General features: G+C 42.0%; 1 protein-coding gene across 2 annotated transcripts in view; it reads right to left on the bottom strand.

Moving 5' to 3' along the window:
• Positions 1 to 3,575: 3,575 nt before the first annotated feature.
• The window catches only part of SH3GLB1 (SH3 domain containing GRB2 like, endophilin B1), a 37,791-nt gene continuing 23,358 nt past the window's right edge, over positions 3,576 to 18,008 (bottom strand). For both annotated transcript variants that reach the window (XM_065409144.1, XM_065409145.1), the window contains 4 exons: positions 14,577 to 14,666; positions 13,666 to 13,766; positions 8,875 to 9,106; positions 3,576 to 4,054 (listed from right to left, as the gene is read on the bottom strand). In XM_065409144.1, coding sequence (XP_065265216.1) covers positions 3,947 to 4,054; positions 8,875 to 9,106; positions 13,666 to 13,766; positions 14,577 to 14,666 — 531 coding nt within the window. In that variant the 3' untranslated portion in view covers positions 3,576 to 3,946. The remainder of the gene's footprint in view (positions 4,055 to 8,874; positions 9,107 to 13,665; positions 13,767 to 14,576; positions 14,667 to 18,008) is intronic.

Below are 18,008 nucleotides of genomic sequence, written 5' to 3'. Positions count from 1 at the left end.
ATTAAGAGATCTCAATTTTTTCTCTTCAGACTGGCCATCTGTTGCAGAACATAGCAGTTTTGGAAGTACACCTCTACCCCGATATAATGCAACCCGATATAACATAGTAAAGCAGCACTCTGGGGGGGGCGGGGCTGCGCACTCCAGTGGATCAAAGCAAGTTCAATATAACGCAGTTTCACCTATAACGCGGTAAGATTTTTTGGCTGCCGAGGACAGCATTATATCGGGGTAGAGGTGTACCAGACTGGAGGGGGGGAAGAAGGTGGCTTTACTGTCCTGTGATGGGGATCCAGCAATCTATGCAAAAGAGAAGTTTGTATAACTTGTCAACTCTTTACATAATTGCTGAACGGAGAGGCTGGGGAAGCTATGAAGGTGGACCAAGCAGAATTACACTGCTGTTGATTCTTAAGAACTAGCTGGGGTTTCTGCTGCACCAAACATTTGCTAACATATGCTCCTGGGACTGGGAGACAATTCCAATGGAAAGAGACTATAGTCTAAGCTAGCAGACAGAACTTGCATAGAGGTGAGAGTGAACCACTTCAAGTGCTCACCTGTCCCCACACCAGCCCCTGCAATATCAGGAAATGCATCCCCTTCATCCAAAGAAGAACAGTTGTGTCTTGGTTGGCGACCACTGGGATTTGTGGGGTGGGGAAACATGTCTCTTGGCCATAATATATTATGTCGACACTGGCTTCTATACACAGGTCCACTCACATGTTTATGCCAGAGCTCCCCTACCATCTGCATCTAAACACAGACTTCAAGGCATATATGGGGTGGGGGAGCTTCCAATCATGCATGGATCCTACTGAGTCTCAGAGTCCTCCTCTGACTCCTCAGGAGGGGCTTGCTGAACTGGCTCCTCCAGGTAGAGGTGCAGAATGTGCTCCTCTCCTTCTCCATGGTCCCTGCTGTCTCCACAACCTTGCCTCCATTAGCATCCCACCAGATGACAAAGCCAGCAGGGTTGAGGAGGGGGTCATGCGTCACCTCCGGCTCAGTACTTGGAGCTCTGGAGAACACCTGGTTCTGCTCCTTGAAGAAGGGAGATGTTGCAGGACCCCTCCCAGAACAACTGCCAGAGTCTTTGGACCTCTGTTAGTGGAGCCTCAAGTGCTTTATCCATTCCCGGCCCTGGTGCAGTGAATGCCCGCCTGTGCCAACTCTCCAAAACTTCCTGGTACAGGTGTAAGTTCCTGGTGTTGTGGAAGAGGCAGTGGAGGATGGTGAACTCCAATCACAGATTTAGCAGGACCTGAGCATGCTCAGCTGACTCGGCAGCTGCTCTTCAGTATGTTCCATGTCCGTATGTGGGTGTGTGAAAGAGAGAGAGGAACCTTTGTAGATTTGGTTAGAGAGTCAGGCAAGAAAGTGCAATGCATTGTAGGAAAGGGGCTAGAGGACCTAGCATGCACCTTGCCCTCATCCACACTTCAGAGTGGCATGGGTAGGAGGAATGCCACACCCCAGCCCAAGGTGTGATCATACCCACATCGCTCAGGAGTGCTAGAGTTCTTGCCTCGTACATGCCTGGAAGCCGGTGTTTCTGGGGTTTAGATGCAGATGGAAGGGGGGTTCTAGCACAAACACGAGTGGACATGTGTCTAGAAGCCAGTGTAGACATAATTTATAGGTATGTCCAAGAAACATTCAACACCATATTGAGTATTTTATTCAAAGGAAGGTCTAAATCAGGGGTAGGCAACCTATGGCACACGTGCCAAAGGCGGCATGCAAGCTGATTTTCAGTGGCACTCACACTGCCCGGGTCCTGGCCACCGGTCCGAGGGGGGTAATTAATTTAATTTTAAATGAAGCATCTTAAACATTTTAAAAACCTTATTTACTTTACATACAATAGTTTATTTATATATTATAGACTTATAGAAAGAGACCTTTTAAGAACATTAAAATGTATTACTGGCACGCGAAACCTTAAATTAGAGTGAATAAATGAAGACTCAGCCCACCACTTCTGAAAGGTTGCTGACCCCTGCTCTAAATGGTAACTCTAGTTCCAAACTGTAACACTGAAAGAGCTGTTCATTGTGGCTCCCCTCTAACACAGTAATAACATTCTAGAAAGTAAGGGTGGGCGGGAGAAGGAAAAGCTGATGCCACCAGAAGGTATACGTATAAGACATGGGATGGTGAGATGCAAGAAGGTTGAGCCCTTTAACATGACTGAGGCACTTTTCACCTTGGTTGGTCAACTGTCAGCCACAAGCCCACTCCAAAAGGAGTTCAGCATAAAAATCAAGGTTTTAAGAACTCTGCACAGAAAGGAGATCACTGCTCAAGAAAATTAAGGGGGCACCAGGGGCTGTTTCTGCAAATGACTTCGTTTAATTGCAATGAAGTTGTGTTCTGCTTCTGAACAAGCGTTCATGTCTGTGTATTCCTCCCAACTTCCTGCTCTGTTCCGAGTGCACCAAGTCACCTTTAGTGATACACTGGGTCACCACAATGGTAACAGTTTGGTAGAGTAGTAGTAAGGAAGAGTCTTATCACCTAGAAAAACAAAACAGATGTATCTCCCTTTTTACCTCTGCTCTTGAACTCCATTTTTTTAATAAACTGTTTGGCTATCTATTTATTCTTGTCCATCACAATCATGTTAGGCCCTCAGAAGATCTCTTGCATGTTCCGACACAAGTTCTGGGTTTCCATGACATAGATCATCTCCAGACATTTCATCTACTTTCACTATTTAATAAACGACATTTCATTAGATCCCCATTATCCTTTCCAAGAGCCAGGCTGCTCTGTGGCAGCAATAGGTTGGTGCATCTCAATAAGATGTAATTGACAACTTACTGAAAATTCAATTAAGCCCTTTGATTAGTTTGAAGTTAGTATTAATAGACACTTAGTGTCAGAGTAAATTAGTGAACTGCCCACCTTTACCTACATGTGACCTTGAACTTAAAAGCACATCTGATGCAAAATGCATTTGTTACATGAAAGGGACAATTAAAAATAGCATAAATTGACACTGATTTGGGTGATCAGTGGAAGTTATGGTTAAGTCATTGAGTCATTTTCTGCTCCCAAGACTTTAATACTATCCTTTCTTATGTATAGTGAATGCAAACAGATGAATGCAAGTAAATTTGCAAACATTTATGATGCTTCCTGTGACATTTATATTTAATGGAATGAAGATCTAGAATTTTCCTGGTGTTTAGTTGTTTCTTTGAGTAGACTGCAATAAGCCAGTTTGAAATTTTGGGTTGGTTCATGTGTTTGCTTTATTAAAGCTTTGGCACGAGGGAAAAAACAAAACACCAAGCAGGGTTCTCTAGAAGTGTTCCTTTAAAACAAAGACAAACATATAAATATACATAAAAATCAAAAATTGGGTTTTCAACTAGGAACTCAATTTATTTTAAAAGGATTAAAATGCATGTATCATTCAATTGTTAACCACAAATGTCAATAAGTTCATATTCGATATACCATGTTGGAGAACCAGAGACAAATATAGTTTAATTTTTAAAGTGTTAACACCGGTTTTTTGGCTATTCACTGTGCTGAGCAAATAACTGGAGTCAGACTGATATCAATTCACAATAAATTTATTTTATGTGAGGAAAGAAGCTTGCCATTAATGAAAAATTCAGTAGAAAACAGTGCCCTCCTGCTTTCGGTCTAGATTACTCAAAAGTAGAAGCTTGGTATTAGTGAAAACTTCAGTAGAAACAATTCTGTAGGAAACATTCTTGGCACATGAAAAAAAAGCTTTAAACTCAAATTAAATCTGAACAGAGTATTTACCATGCAACAATACTGGCAGAAGAGCCAGTTTCTGATGACTGGTATTCTTCTCCCTTAAGACAATAACATGGAAGACACTTAAACCTGCTTTATATAAACTTAATTGTATATAAATATGGTGTCACCGTTACTGGCAGTCTTTATTCAGGCCAGCCATTTAGTTTAGCAGTTCTAAGTAAGTAATAGGCACTTTGCCCTTCTGATTTCCCCTTTCACCCATCAGCCAGTCTGAATCCATACCAGGGACACTGTACACTGTGATCACCTAAAAACAAAAATACACCATTAACATCTGACCTAGAATAAATATTCCTGGCAATAAAGAACAACCTATTTCCAAAGGCTCGGATTTCTGATATTAGCTACATGCATATTTTTAAAGGGCATATTTGACATGAGCTTCCATAGAGAAGTAAGCAAATGTTTGCAGAAACTATTACTCATGATCAGTAGGAGAGAGTTTGACAAAGTAGAAAGTATTTAAAAAGGCCTGAGTTAGAAAGAGTCCCTTTTCGTATTTAGATGAAACCTTTGCCTTGTTATTGCTTTTATACATGTTGACTTTATATATAAATCCTCTATACAGCAGTTTCCCTTAATACTGATAGTTCCTTGGCAACTTAAACTTCTTCTGCAATTTAAAGTTCCTTCAATCATAGAAATGTAGGACTGAAAGGGTCCTCGATATGTTATCTAGTCCAGACCCCTGCATTGAGGAGGACTAAATATTACCTAGACCATCCCTGACAGGTGTTCTTAAAACCTGTTCTTAAAACCCTCTAATGACAGAGATGCCACAACCTCCTTAGTAATTTGTTCCAGTGTTTAACTACCTTTACAGTTAGAAAGCTTTTCCTAATGTCTAGCTTAAATCTTCCTTGCTGCAATTTAAGACCATTGCTTCTTGTCCTAGCCTCAGAGGTTAAGGAGAACAATCTCTCTCCCTCCTCCTTGTAACAATCTTTTATGCACTTGAAAACTTACGTCCCATCTCAGTCTTCTCTTTTTTAGGGTATGTCTATACTTACCTCCGGGTCCGGCGGTAAGCAATCGATCTTCTGGGATCGATTTATCGCGTCAATCCATCCCGGAAGTGCTCGCCGTCAACGCCAGTACTCCTGCTCCGCGAGAGGAGTACGTGGAGTTGACGGGGGAGCCTGCCTGCTGCGTGTGGACCCGCGGTAAGTTCGAACTAAGATAGTTCGACTTCAGCTACGTGAATAACGTAGCTGAAGTTGCGTATCTTAGTTCGAAGTGGGGGGTTAGTGTGGACCAGCCCCCAGACTAAACCAACCAAATTTTTTTTCTCCAATCTTTCCTTATAGGTCATGTTTTCTAAACCTTTAATCATTTTTGTTATTCTCGGGACTTTCTACAATTTGTCCATATCCTTCCTTAAATGTGGCACCCAGAACTGGACAATACTCCAGTTGAGGCCTTATCAGTGCTAAGTAGAGTGGTAGAATTATTTATCATGCATCCTTACAACAATTCTGCTAATACATCCCGGAATGATGTTTGCTTTTTTTTTTTTTTTTTTTTTTGCACCAGTGTTACGTTGTTGACCAATGAAAAACCGCAGAACCTTCTGCATTCCTTCTTTCTAGGCAGTCATTTCCCATTTTATATTTGTGCAACTGCTTATTCCTTGCTAAGTGTAGTACTTTGAATTAGTCCTTACTGAATTTCATCCTATTTACTTCAGACTATTCCTCCAGTTTGTCCAGATCATTTTGAATTCTAATCTGGTCATCCAAGGTGCTTGCAACCCCTCTCTGCTTCAAATTTATAAGTGTATGCTCTCTGTCATTATCCAAATAATTTCTGAAGATATTCAACAGAATTGGACCCAAAACAGATGCCTGAGGGACCCCTCTAGATATGCCCTTCCAGCTCGACTGTGAGCCATTGAGAACTACTCTGAGTATGGTTTTCCAGCCAGTTGTGCACCTACTTATAGCACAGAGGAGGGCAAACTACGGCCTGCAGGCTGGATCTCGCCCATCAGGGCTTTCAATCTGTCCCGCGGGATTGCCAGCCCCGTGGCGCAGTAGGGATAAGGCAGGCCCCCTGCCTGCCCTGGCCCCGTGCCACTCCCAGAAGCGGCCAGCACCATGTCCCTGTGGCCCCTGGGGGGGGGGAGAGGGAAAGGCAGGCAGAGGGCTTTGTGCTGGGAAACTGCGACCAATGGGAGCTTCGGGGGTCATGCCCACAGGCGAGGGCAGCGCACAGCAGAGCCGCCTGCTCCACCCCACCCCACCCCCAGGAGCCACTGCCAAATATGCTGGCCACTTCTGGGAGCGGCGCAGGGCCAGGGCAGGCAGGGAGCCTGCCTTAGCACTGCTGCCACCCGGGAGCCGCTCAAGGTAAGCGGTGCCGGGCTGGAGTCCACACCCTGCATCCCTCCTGCACCCCAACCCCCTGCCCTGAGCCCCCTCCTGCACCCCAACCCCTTGCCCTGAGCCCGTTCCTGCACACCGCACCCCCTCCGACACCCCAACCTCCTGCCCCAGCCCTATATTCATGGCCCTGCATACAATTTCCCCACCCAGCTGTGACCCTCAGGCCAAAAAGTTTGCCCACCCCTGTTATAGCAGTTTCATGTAGGCTATATTTCTCTAGCTTATGAGAGGATTATGTGAGACAGTATCAAAAGCTTTACTAAAGTAGATATGATATCTACCATCTCCCCCTATTCACAAGGTTTATTACCCTGTCAAAGGAAGATATTAGGTTGATTTGACATTTGTTCTTGACAAATCCATGTTGACTGTTATTTACGTTATTTTATTATAGGTGCTTGCAAATTGTTTGATTATTTGCTCCATTATCTTTCTGTGTACTGAAGTTAAACTGACTGGTCTAATTCCCTGGGTTGTCCTTATTCCCCTTTTAATACCCCCTATATTTGCCCTTATCCAGTCCTCTGGATCTCTCCCATCCTTCACAAGTTCTCAAAGATAATAGCTAATGGCTCAGAGATCTCTTCAGCTAGTTCCTTAAGTATTCTAGGTTGTATTTCATCAGGCCCTGCTGACTTGAAGACTTTTAACTTGTCTAATGGCCCGTCTACACTTAAAATGCTGCATCGGTGCAGCTACAGCAACCCTGCTACACTGCTCTAGCACTTTAATGAAGTCACTAAGCCAATGGGAGAGAGCTCTCCCATCAGCATAGTTAGTCCACTTCCCCGAGAGCAGCTCTCCTGCCGACATAGCGCTGTCTACACGGGAGGTTACATCAGTATAACTACATTGCTCAGGAGGGGTGGATTTTTCACACCTGAGTGATGTAGTTATACTGATATAGGTCCATACTGTAGACCAGACCGAAGTAATTCTTAACTTGTTCATTTCCTATTTAACCTGAGATCCTATCCCATTTACACTGATGCTCTTTATGTTTGTCTGATGAGTGTTAACTTTTTTGGTGAAAAAAATAAAAAATAAATAAATAAGCATTTAGTACTTCAGCCATTGCTGCGTTTTCTGTTATTGTCTTTTCCTCCTCATTGAATAATGGGCCTACCTTGTCCCTGATCTTCCTCTTGATTCATATGTATTTGTAAAATGCTTTCTTGTTACCCTTTATATCCCTAATTAGTTTAATCTCATTTTGTGCCTTGGCCTTTCTAACTTTGTCCCTACATGCTTGTGGTTTTTTTGTATTCATCCTTCATAATTTGACCTAGTTTCCACTATTTATATGACTCTTTTTTTGAGTTCCAGGTCATTGAAGATTAATTGGTTAAGCCAGGATGGCCTATTACCATATTTCCTATCTTTCCTACGCATTGATATCGTTTGCGCTCATGCCGTTAATAATATATTTTTAAAAAACTGCCAACTCTCTTAAACTCTGCCTCCCCGCAGACTTGTTTCCCTTTGAATTTTACCTACCAATTCTCTGAGTTTGATAAAGTCCATTGTCTTTATTCTGCTGTTTCCCCCCCCCCTTACCATTCCCTAGAATCATGAATTATCATCGTTTCATGATCACTTTCACCCAAGTGGTCTTCCACCTTCAGATTCTCAATTACTCTGTTTGTCAGAATCGAATCCATAATAGCCTCTCCCCTAGTCCCATTCTCCACCTTCTGTAATAAAAAGTTGTCTCCAATGCCTTCCAAGAAGTTGTTGGATAATCTGTGCCCTGCTGTATTATTTTCCCAGTCTATAATGCTAATTAGCACTTTCAGCACTTTCTAATAGATTTTAGTGTCAAATAAAAGCCCAATTGTGCCACTTCCTTCCAAGTTCTCTGTTGAAATCAAGTTTCTGTGCTTGTGCACTCATCCCTGAGTGTAACCTAAGCAGAATTTAACGATTCAGTCATTACAATGGTAACATCAATGGGTTCTAATGGAGGGAGGTACTATATAACATGAAAAGGGGTGGCAGAATTGAACCCCAACAGCTTAACTCATAAGATAACACTTACTGTGCCTGCCTCACAGAAGTTATCCCCATTTTATGACATTAGGATAAGCAAGTACTGGGCACGTCAGTGACTCGCAAACGGTGGCAGTGAAATTCTGATACATTAGGTCAGTGGTTCTCAACCAGGGGTACATATTACAACTCATCTAGATATTTGCCTAGTTTTACAACAGGCTACAGAAAAAGCACTAGTGAAGTCAGTACAAACTAAAATTTCATACACACAATGACTTGTTTATACTGCTCTATATACTGTACATGGGAATATAAATATTGTACTTTCATTTCAATTGATTTATTTTATAATTGTATGGTAAAAATGAGACAAGCATTTTTCAGTAATCGTGTACTGTGACACTTTTATATTTGTGTGTCTGATTTTGTAAGCAAGTAGATTTTAAGTGAGGTGAAACCTGGGATATGCAAGACAAATCAGACTCCTGAGAGGGTACAGTAGTCTGGAAAGGTTGAGAGCTACTGCATTAGGTTACACAGAGAGGTTTCTAGCCTCCACTCCAGAATACTTAAGTCACTATTTCTATGTTGAACACATAAGTTTCCTAAAATAGTATTTAAGACATTTAAACTTGTTAGTCATGAGTATACTGGTTTTAAATTACAATGCTATTTAGAAAAAGCCTCTTACCTCATCTGCAAGAAGTGATAGTTCACTGCTGTTTGCAGCATCATAATCATAGAGAACTCTGGCTTTCCTGCTGCCACTTGATGCTTTCAGTTCACTGAAGCCTGAAGTAACTACTGAATTGCTTACTGAAGGCAATGAAGCAGAGGCAGAAGCCAAGACTGAGGAAGCAGAAACACTTGGCACTGGGGTCGAGGAAGACTGATTATTGTTAGAGCGGAAGGTAGATGGAAAGCTGTGGAAAAACAAGATGACCACTGAATTATTTCAACAAACAGGGAAGCAAGCCTTCATCACTATAGTAAGAGTTTCAATTATATGACCCTGTGACCTTTCCTATCAACTGTGTAACAGGCACTACATGTTGTGACAGCAAAGCTTATTACCTTCCTTGAAGTCTGAAGTATAGTTCTCTTCATGCCAGTTGCATCTGTCAACACCCCAAATGGGAATCACCTTTGATTCATGGATTTCACCAGCAGAACCATTCTAGCTTACAGAGCTAGCTACTAAGCATTATTCATGAATGATCGGTTTGATCAGTTTCACAAATAAAACATCCAGCTATCGAACATGAATAGGAATAGAATACTTACAACTCAGGCGATTCCCCTGACAAGAGAATATATTGCTCATTAAAACACACACTCCCTGCACACACACACCCCGCCCATGGAAGCCATTGTTGTGCAAACTCCATTTCACTCTGCCCCACACCCTCACATACCCTCCATCTAACCACCATCCCATACCGTCTATATACAAAGTGTTCTGGCCACTCTAGCTCAGACATCATCTTGCTGCAGATCTCCAGTTTCTCCCATCAGCCCTCCTACACAGGCTGGAAACCCCACTGGTGCTACCCCTTTCACACTCCTGATATGGGGAAGAGACTTCACCCTTACCCTGCCTACTTTATTTTACCACTGAATAGCATTCATGGGATTTCAAACAAAATTAAGAGCTGGAGTCTTACCCTGAGCATCTCACAATCCAAGTTGGAACTTGCATATACTGGCTGCAAACCCCAGAGTAACGACATACCCTAACAAGAACATAATTTCATCTCCTCAATCAAGACAGAAAACTAAGCTAGGATGTCTGCCCTCCTTGCTTAGCAGCCTGCTTCTGCAGAAAGTCTGGCTGTTGCCTATATCTGACAGCACCAGTGGTCAGTCAGCTAGTACACAAGCCCAGTGGTCTACATATCCTCTTCATCCTCCTACTCTGAGCAATCAGCAGCTATGCCCCATCTATTTACAAATTTAGGGCCCTATCCAGTGTGAAAAGTGGAACTCAAGAAACTGTCCTGTCACGCTCCTCCACTGTATTAGTCATGACTTCCTTGTCCAAGATATATGGCAGGAAGGACAGGAATTGGTTTAATCACCACTATAGTTTTAAGCTAAGTAGATTACTCCTGAGGGAATTCTGTGCCAAAAAATTAAAAATTCTGCAAATTTTATTTGTCAATAAATAAATGTGGCTCCAGCATGGTAGTGAGGAGCACAGACCACTGGCTGCACTGAGGTGAGAGATCACCCTGAAGCCCCCACCTCCCCTGGTACTGGGACTCAGCAGTGAGGCTGCACCTGACCCTGACACAGTGCAAGGGCTAGGCCTGCCTCAGAAACACCCCGGGGCCCTGTCCCTCTGCACCAGGTGCATCAGGTGTGGGTGGGCAGGTTTAGCCCAACAGGATCCAAGTGTGGAGGGCTTAGTGCGGAGGGATCCAGGTGTGGGGTGAGAGGTTTCTGTGTGGGACAATCTGGGTGCAGGTGACTCAGTGGGAGATCTGGATGTACAGGGGCTCGGGTGGGGGGGGGGGGTCTGGTTGAAGGAGCAAAGGGACTCTACAGGGGATCCAGGTGAAGGTGGTTGGGGATCAGCAGGGGGGTTTGGGAGAGGGGAAATGGGGCTCAACATCCAGGTGCAGCTAGTTGGGGTTCAGTGGGGTGGGAGTCCAGGTGTAGGGGGCTCAGAGGGGTCCAAGTGTAGGGGGAAGGACTTGTCAGGGTGAGGGTTCAATGGGCCTGCTTAACGGGGGGAGTCCCAGCTGCTGCTGAGGGGATGCTGCATGCCAGGCTCCCGTTTCCCCCTGCGATTCCCCTATCCCCTTTTCTTCTTCATCTCCTTCCCTTCACTCCCACATTCCTCTCCCCCTGCCCTATTCCATCCCCTCTTCCTTCCCCACTGCTTCTTCACCTCACCCCCCCGTTCCCTCATTTCCCCCACCCTCCCCTTACCCAGCCCCACCATGGGCATTCATTGTTGCACAGAAAACAGGAAGGCTCCTAGCACACAGAAGGGGATCACAACTGACACTAGGACCCAGGAAGCAGCATTCAGCCCCCAAAAACTGCACCCATGGTAGTCCATTCCCCCTTCTCGGTGGCATCCCTTTGCTTCACTGCCGTTTTCTGCAGGGAAGCACAGGAATTCTGCAGAGGGGGGCTGTTTTCTGTGGGCGCGCAGTCCCACAGAATCCCCCTTCGAGTAGTAGATGCAAGTTTCATACGGCAGTTTGTGAGACTTTCCAGCCCATATGAGCATCAGCAAGATTATGGAGATAGGGTTAAGGCCAAGTTTCAAGACCAGATTGACATATTTCCATGAACATTGGCAGTTTGTATGAGCATGCTAAAATAAAAGCACTGTACATGCCTAGGCAAAGAAAATTAGTTAAGAGGAACAATCTTCTTTAGGTTAAAACTATTATGCTTAAAGCAAGTCCTATTTGCTTTCTATAGATTATCAACCTAGTTCTTGAAGTCTGTACTCTTGCCATTTGCTGTTACTCAGAACAGTCTTCCAAAAACACTTCATTTGACTCATCATAAAAATTTAAGTGATCCAAAAATCTGCCCTTATTCTCATGTAGCTTCTCTTCAACTTTTGATTCTGCGGTATGTGTTGTATACAAGTTACTTAATTTATACTAGTGTACCATCTTTCATGGAGGCTCTCAATGTGTTTTACAGATATTAAACCTCTTGTTCATAGCTAGCACAAGCACTTTTTAAGTGGAAGAAATGAGGCACAGGGCTTAAGTGACAAGTCAAGAAAAGTCACAGGTGTATTAGCTTTTTCCTGCTATAGCTACTACACTCTCCCTCTCATTAAGGCAAAGTTTATGCATTCCTTATCTATATAGAGAAATAGAAAGCCTCATAGTAGAACCTCAGAGTTATGAATACCTTGGGAATGTAGGCTGTTCGAAACTCTGAACAAAACATTATGGTTGTTCTTTCAAAAGTTTACAACTGTACATTGACTTAAAACAGTTTTGAAACTTTACTATGCAGAAGAAAAATGCTGCTTTTAACCATCTTAATTTAAATGAAACAAGCACAGAAAGTTTCCTTACCTTGTCAAATCTTTAACTTTCACTTAAAAAAAAAGTTTACATTTAACACAGTACTGTACTGTATTTGCTTTTTTGTGTCTGCTGCTGCTGCCTGATTGCATACTTTCAATTCCAAATGAGATGTGTGGTTGACCAGTCAGTTCATAACTCTGAGATTCTACTGTATGTATGTTTTGGGCTTGTCGTTTTAGCAGCCCCCATACAACATAACAAAACTTGTAAATGAGTTAATGCAAATTATAATACAGCATCAAATTTTAAACATACTAGTTTCAAATGCCAGTTATTTCTAAGTTTGTTTTGAGAAGGCAAGTTAATGGTAAAATTCAGTTACCACCATCACAAAAAGAAAGAGTCCAGCCACTGAGTATGTGTTAGAATGTGTTTCATCAGGTCTGCTAAAGTTCTAGTTAAAGCAGCTTGCCATTTACAAGTGGCTGCAAAAAGAGAACCTTTTCTTCTAGTAAAGAAAAGGTTAACAGGGAAATTATCCAATTAGGGCTTGTCTACACCTTGAAATATACCAAAATAGCTATTCCTGGATAATTATTTGGGAATAGCTATTTTGGAATAAACCCCCATGTGGACACTGATTCCAGAAAGCTTGCTCTCCGTTGAATAAAGTGGTCTGGCATACACCATAGTTTCAGAAAAATTCTGATTGGGACAAAGGGTTTGAAATAGGGAGCTGTATGAAATGTGTAGAATACAATCTGTATAGAATACAAATGTATCAGCATACAATTCTTTAAAGCATTTTAGAATTTAGGCAATAAATGGTTTCTTTCACTTGCTTTTAAAAAAAAGCTTAAGCTATCCAGACACTAGGCAAGTAGTTTACCTACTCAGTTGCTACCATTAATTTCCCCACCAACCTTCTCATATTATGAAATGTATTTCTCCCCATAGTAATTTGCTTTACTGGTAACCTGCTCTAACTTTGGAGAACACGCCTGTGTTCTCAAATCAGTTTAAGGTCTTGCATGTCAACATTTAACTTGCTAATGGATCTACAAGTAGTACAATGGCCTCCACTGCATTTGACAGCTGTTTGCTAGAATGGATCACCACCAACACAGTAGAATAATTAGAAGTATTCTGCTAGGAATCCTCTAGATCTCTACCAGAAGTGGTCATACGTGCTCCCCATTCCTCATTATAGACTCCGCAAAGTCTCCGTCTCACTTTATGCTTCACAGCATTGGCTCTATCTACAGGTTTGGGATTTTTTGCTCCATGGGTGTAACTACAACAATGTAGTTACACTGGTACAAACCCTGTTTTGCACCAGTGCAGCACATGTGCATTAGAGGTTTGCAGAACTATAACTATATTAATGTAGTTACAACAGTGCAAGTTTTCCTACCTCAAACAAGTCCTTACACAAAGCTGTAACTAAAAACTGCAAAAGCTTTTTTTTAAATTACCTTCCAAGTTGTTTCTGGAGGTCCAACATATATTGGTAACATTGTGCATAATAGGTCATCTGAGCTTCAACAAAATCAGTCAGACAGCGAAGATGATGTGCCTATAATATAGTGAAGAGTTCAAGTTTTTAGTGCATATGAAGAATACTATACCTGCATTAAAAAGGCTGGCCTGGTGCTTAGCATCAGTGGCAACCCTGAATTTGGGGGGGGGGGGGGGGGGAGAGGAGAGAGAGAGAGAGAACAGGAGACGGATGGGGGACAACAAATTCATGACCCAGACTCAAAAGGTAATTGGGATGTTAGTGCTGTAGACACAATATTTTCAGGCCTGAGAGATATGATGCTTGCATGATGCCCATCATTCTTAATTCTCTGCCCAATTGAAGAGTTACTGTAGTATACAGTAATTTTGTAATTTGAGAGAGAGAGAGAGAGAGAGAGAGAGAGAACGAACACACAGGAGACGGATGGGGGACAACAAATTCATGACCCAGACTCAAAAGGTAATTGGGATGTTAGTGCTGTAGACACAATATTTTCAGGCCTGAGAGATATGATGCTTGCATGATGCCCATCATTCTTAATTCTCTGCCCAATTGAAGAGTTACTGTAGTATACAGTAATTTTGTAATTTGTAGCCTCAACACAGGGTGGGTCTGGTGGGGATCTCAGAAGCTTAGAAGAAAGGTGCCCAAAGGGTCTTCTTACTAGGGCCCTGGGGAGACCAGAGTTAAGTTAGCTGGACAGTAACTACAGCTTAGAAGTTGAGATTCAAATGGGTATGTACTGTGTAACACATTTTAAGATGTTAAGGAAAAATTAGCATTTTAAAAGTATTTCCAAGCAACTTCCTGTAGTTATTTTAGAGAGTCTCAATTTTATTCATTTTCTTCAATTTAGATACTCACATGTGTACTGCTGATGCCTTCCAGCAGCAGTCTGGTAATCTCTGCTTGACGGTCAAATTCACTCTGAGTTATTCGTACTTCCTGTTCAGACTGAAGAGTATAAACTTATTAGAAGTTTGTACAACACAGCTTAAAACTCTGCTTATTAACACCGTTACAGTTCCTACGTGAAGGCCTTGATCCTACAGACAGGTGCTTAACTTTATGCATCTAAGTGGTTCCATGGACTTCAATGGGACCATTCACATGCATGCAGTAAAGCATATGTTTAGGTGTTTGCAGGATTAGGGCCCAATTTTGTTTTCATGCTCTACAATACTGAATAGATTACAGCTATTTAGTGTTTCCAGACAGTTTCAAATAACCATATATGAGCTTTTTTGCCAAAAATTTAATGTTTTATTAGTCACCAAGCTTTATGTCTGATAGATCTGCATAGGCAGATCAATGGGTGCCTCAAAATTAAGATCTCTAAGGAGAAAATGAAATTTAGATTTAGTCCCAGTCTGATGTTTTAACTTCTCTGCTACACTAGAAAATGAATTAGGCCACCAACAGCAGAACTTCAAATATAACATTAATATTTATTTTTACAACTCTTTCAAATTCATGGATTACTCTAATGCTGCTAGTTAGCCTACAGTTCTTAGCAATTTTAGAACAAGTCTAAAATGATCTAGTAACATTAGAGGGTCTCATTTAACACAAGAGCAAGTCATTCTGAATTCCACACTGTTCTGAGCAACCAATGCCACCCAAATTGCACATGACTATATAATCAGAGTTGCAGTATCCAAGATTCACTGTTCTGAGGTCTCCGGTGGGAAGTATGCAGTCCTGGTATCTAGATTCCTCTCTCTGTGCTTTTAAATTTGACCATTTAGTGTCTGGTTTCTGTATGGGATAATTCAGCAGGCAGAAGTCTGTCTTTGTCTGAGGTGCAGCAGTTAACTACTCTTACAATAAGGGAAATGAATTTACAAGACCTATTGAAGTGGCACAACTTTTTTTCTTGCATGTCATTTTACCTGAGACTATATTTCTGCTTATCCTACTATGAATAGTTCCATGGGAACACAGAAGTGACTCATTCAAAGGAATATGCACAGAAGAATTATGGAACTAAAATATTTCTGGGTTAAGTTTTTACAGCCACTTTTGAAATTGCTTAAAAGACAGTGAAGAAGCTGTGGAGAACGAAGTATACAGTTGGTATTTAGTAGTGAGATGACCTATAATTTAGCACACAAGTTAATTCATATTAACTTTCCAAACTTTGTGCAGAGTGTCCCAAATGGACAGCATGGGTCCATTAGAACTTGTTCTGTCAGCAGTCTTTCAGGACAAGCTAGCTTACTCCTCCCTCTCCCCCCCAGAAAAGCAGTCATACTTTCAGAGAAAACAGCAGAGACATTTACTATAAGTTTTTATGCCTGAAGCGTTGACGCGTATTGCTTCAGAAGTCAGGACTTCACCAGCACAATGAACTCATGGCTGGCCATTCGGAAAGAGCTGTGTAAGAACAGGAAGGAAAATAGGAGGGTTTGTGTGTGTTTTGTTTGTTGTTTTGCAGGGGAGAGGTGGGAAGGTTGAAAAACGAAAAAAAAAAAAGGAAGAGTTGAACTTCCTGCTTTTGCACTCCACACAACTAGTTTTCCCATCCATTGGGAAGCGAACGGTCTTGAGTTTTACAAAAGTAAATCTTTTTTGGTACTTCAAATTGCAGTACATTTCAGGGGATTGTTTTTAAACACATGCAGATATGAAGTTGTAACAAGGCTGATACTTTAATACAACAGTGCAGAGGGCAAATTATCCACTTTAATGATAGAGAAAATAAAGCAGATTCCTTCCCTTATCAAGTTCATAATGACAAAAGAAGTTATACAACTGTGTGTTAAACAGGCGCACACTGAATTAGTTCACCAGACAGAAGGGCCTTTGGAAGCATCACTGCTCAAGCTTAATTGCTATATGCAGAGCATTACTTGAACTGGAGGTTGCGATGGCATGCTCCAAGATCTCTAGTTTCTTCATCTTCCCATGCATTGCCTCATCCCCTTTTTCACTGCTGCTGATTGAAGTGTAGCATTATGGTATACCGATTTATATCGCTGGGGTAAAACTGGTATACATGCACAACTGACATTCTGAGCTCATGCAACTTGTAACCTTATCACCTCTGAGAAGGGTTAAGGAAAGAGCCTTGAAATGTAAATCTAAGCTACCCTGCCCTCAGTGTACAACTGCAACCACAGTCAGTGAAACCTCCTGTTTTAATAGGAAGTAGCAGATGACTGTCACTGTCTTGCCATGAAGGGCCCTTGACGTGATACCTGCTCTCCACCTCAGTTCAGACCATGGATTTGTAAGCCTTCTGGGCTGAAAAGCTTATTGATAGATAACCAGTTGACTCGGAGTATAGTGCGTCCAGTTCAGACAACACTTCAAAAAGAAAGTTAATTGGAAAGGGTGCAGAAGAGCTGCAAGACTAATTCAAGGTCTGGAAATCATGCCTTGCAGTAAGAGACTAAAGAAGCTCAGTCTATTTAAGTTCACTCAAGAGAAAGTTAAGGGGTGACAATCATCATCTACACGTGCCTACCTATATGGGAAAGATTTGATAGACTAAGCTAGCAGAAGCAGGCATAACTAAAGCTAGACCAATTCAAACAAACAAACAAACAAAAAAAATCTGTGCTTTATTTCAACAGTGAAGGCAATTACATCCATAATATTAGTTGTTCTAGTGGTTAAGTGATTCTTCATCACCTAGAGTCTTAAAAGCAACACTGGAGATATATTTCTAGTGATAAGCTATTTCAAACAGAAGTTATGGTTTGATTCAGAGATTAGTTTATGAATCAGACTCCCCTCTCTCCCTGGGCTTTCAATAAAGGGGAAGGCAGATCAACCTAAATGCATTTACATCAGTTACTGGGCCTTCAGAAGGAGGCGTGAGCTACAGGTTGGAGGATTTGACTGGGTGGTCTCTGGTTTTATTACTTTTTCTTTCATTTTTTAAACTCTACAGCACTTACAGCAACAGAGAGGTACTTTATAAAAGTACTAAGAAATTCAGAGTGTCTAGCCTCTCTTCGTTAAGATTTGAAAACAAATAAGCCAATAGCTAGCGTTGAAAAGTTGCCACTGGATTTTTCCTTAGATGCACATAACTCAGTCCCCCAGAATTGGCTTTTGGGATACGAGACAGCTCTCTAGACCACTTCTCTGCTAGTTGGGTGATGGAATGCCATTCAGGCTGCTGCCAACTGCACCATGACTATTCTCCAGCTTCCCCCAGAGAGCTGCTTGTGGCAGTCTGTGTAACCTCGTCACAGAATAGCTCAATAGTATGGAACAGCATGATTTGGCAACGAGCTCTGATGTTTTACTCCCAGCTCTCAGACTCCTTAAGACTTTTCTTCTTAG

The sequence above is a fragment of the Emys orbicularis genome, chromosome 8, assembly GCF_028017835.1.
Source record: "Emys orbicularis isolate rEmyOrb1 chromosome 8, rEmyOrb1.hap1, whole genome shotgun sequence".
Lineage (NCBI taxonomy): Eukaryota > Metazoa > Chordata > Testudines > Emydidae > Emys > Emys orbicularis.
The sequence above is the reverse complement of the archived record's forward strand: the minus strand, read 5'-3'. Positions and strand labels throughout refer to the sequence as shown.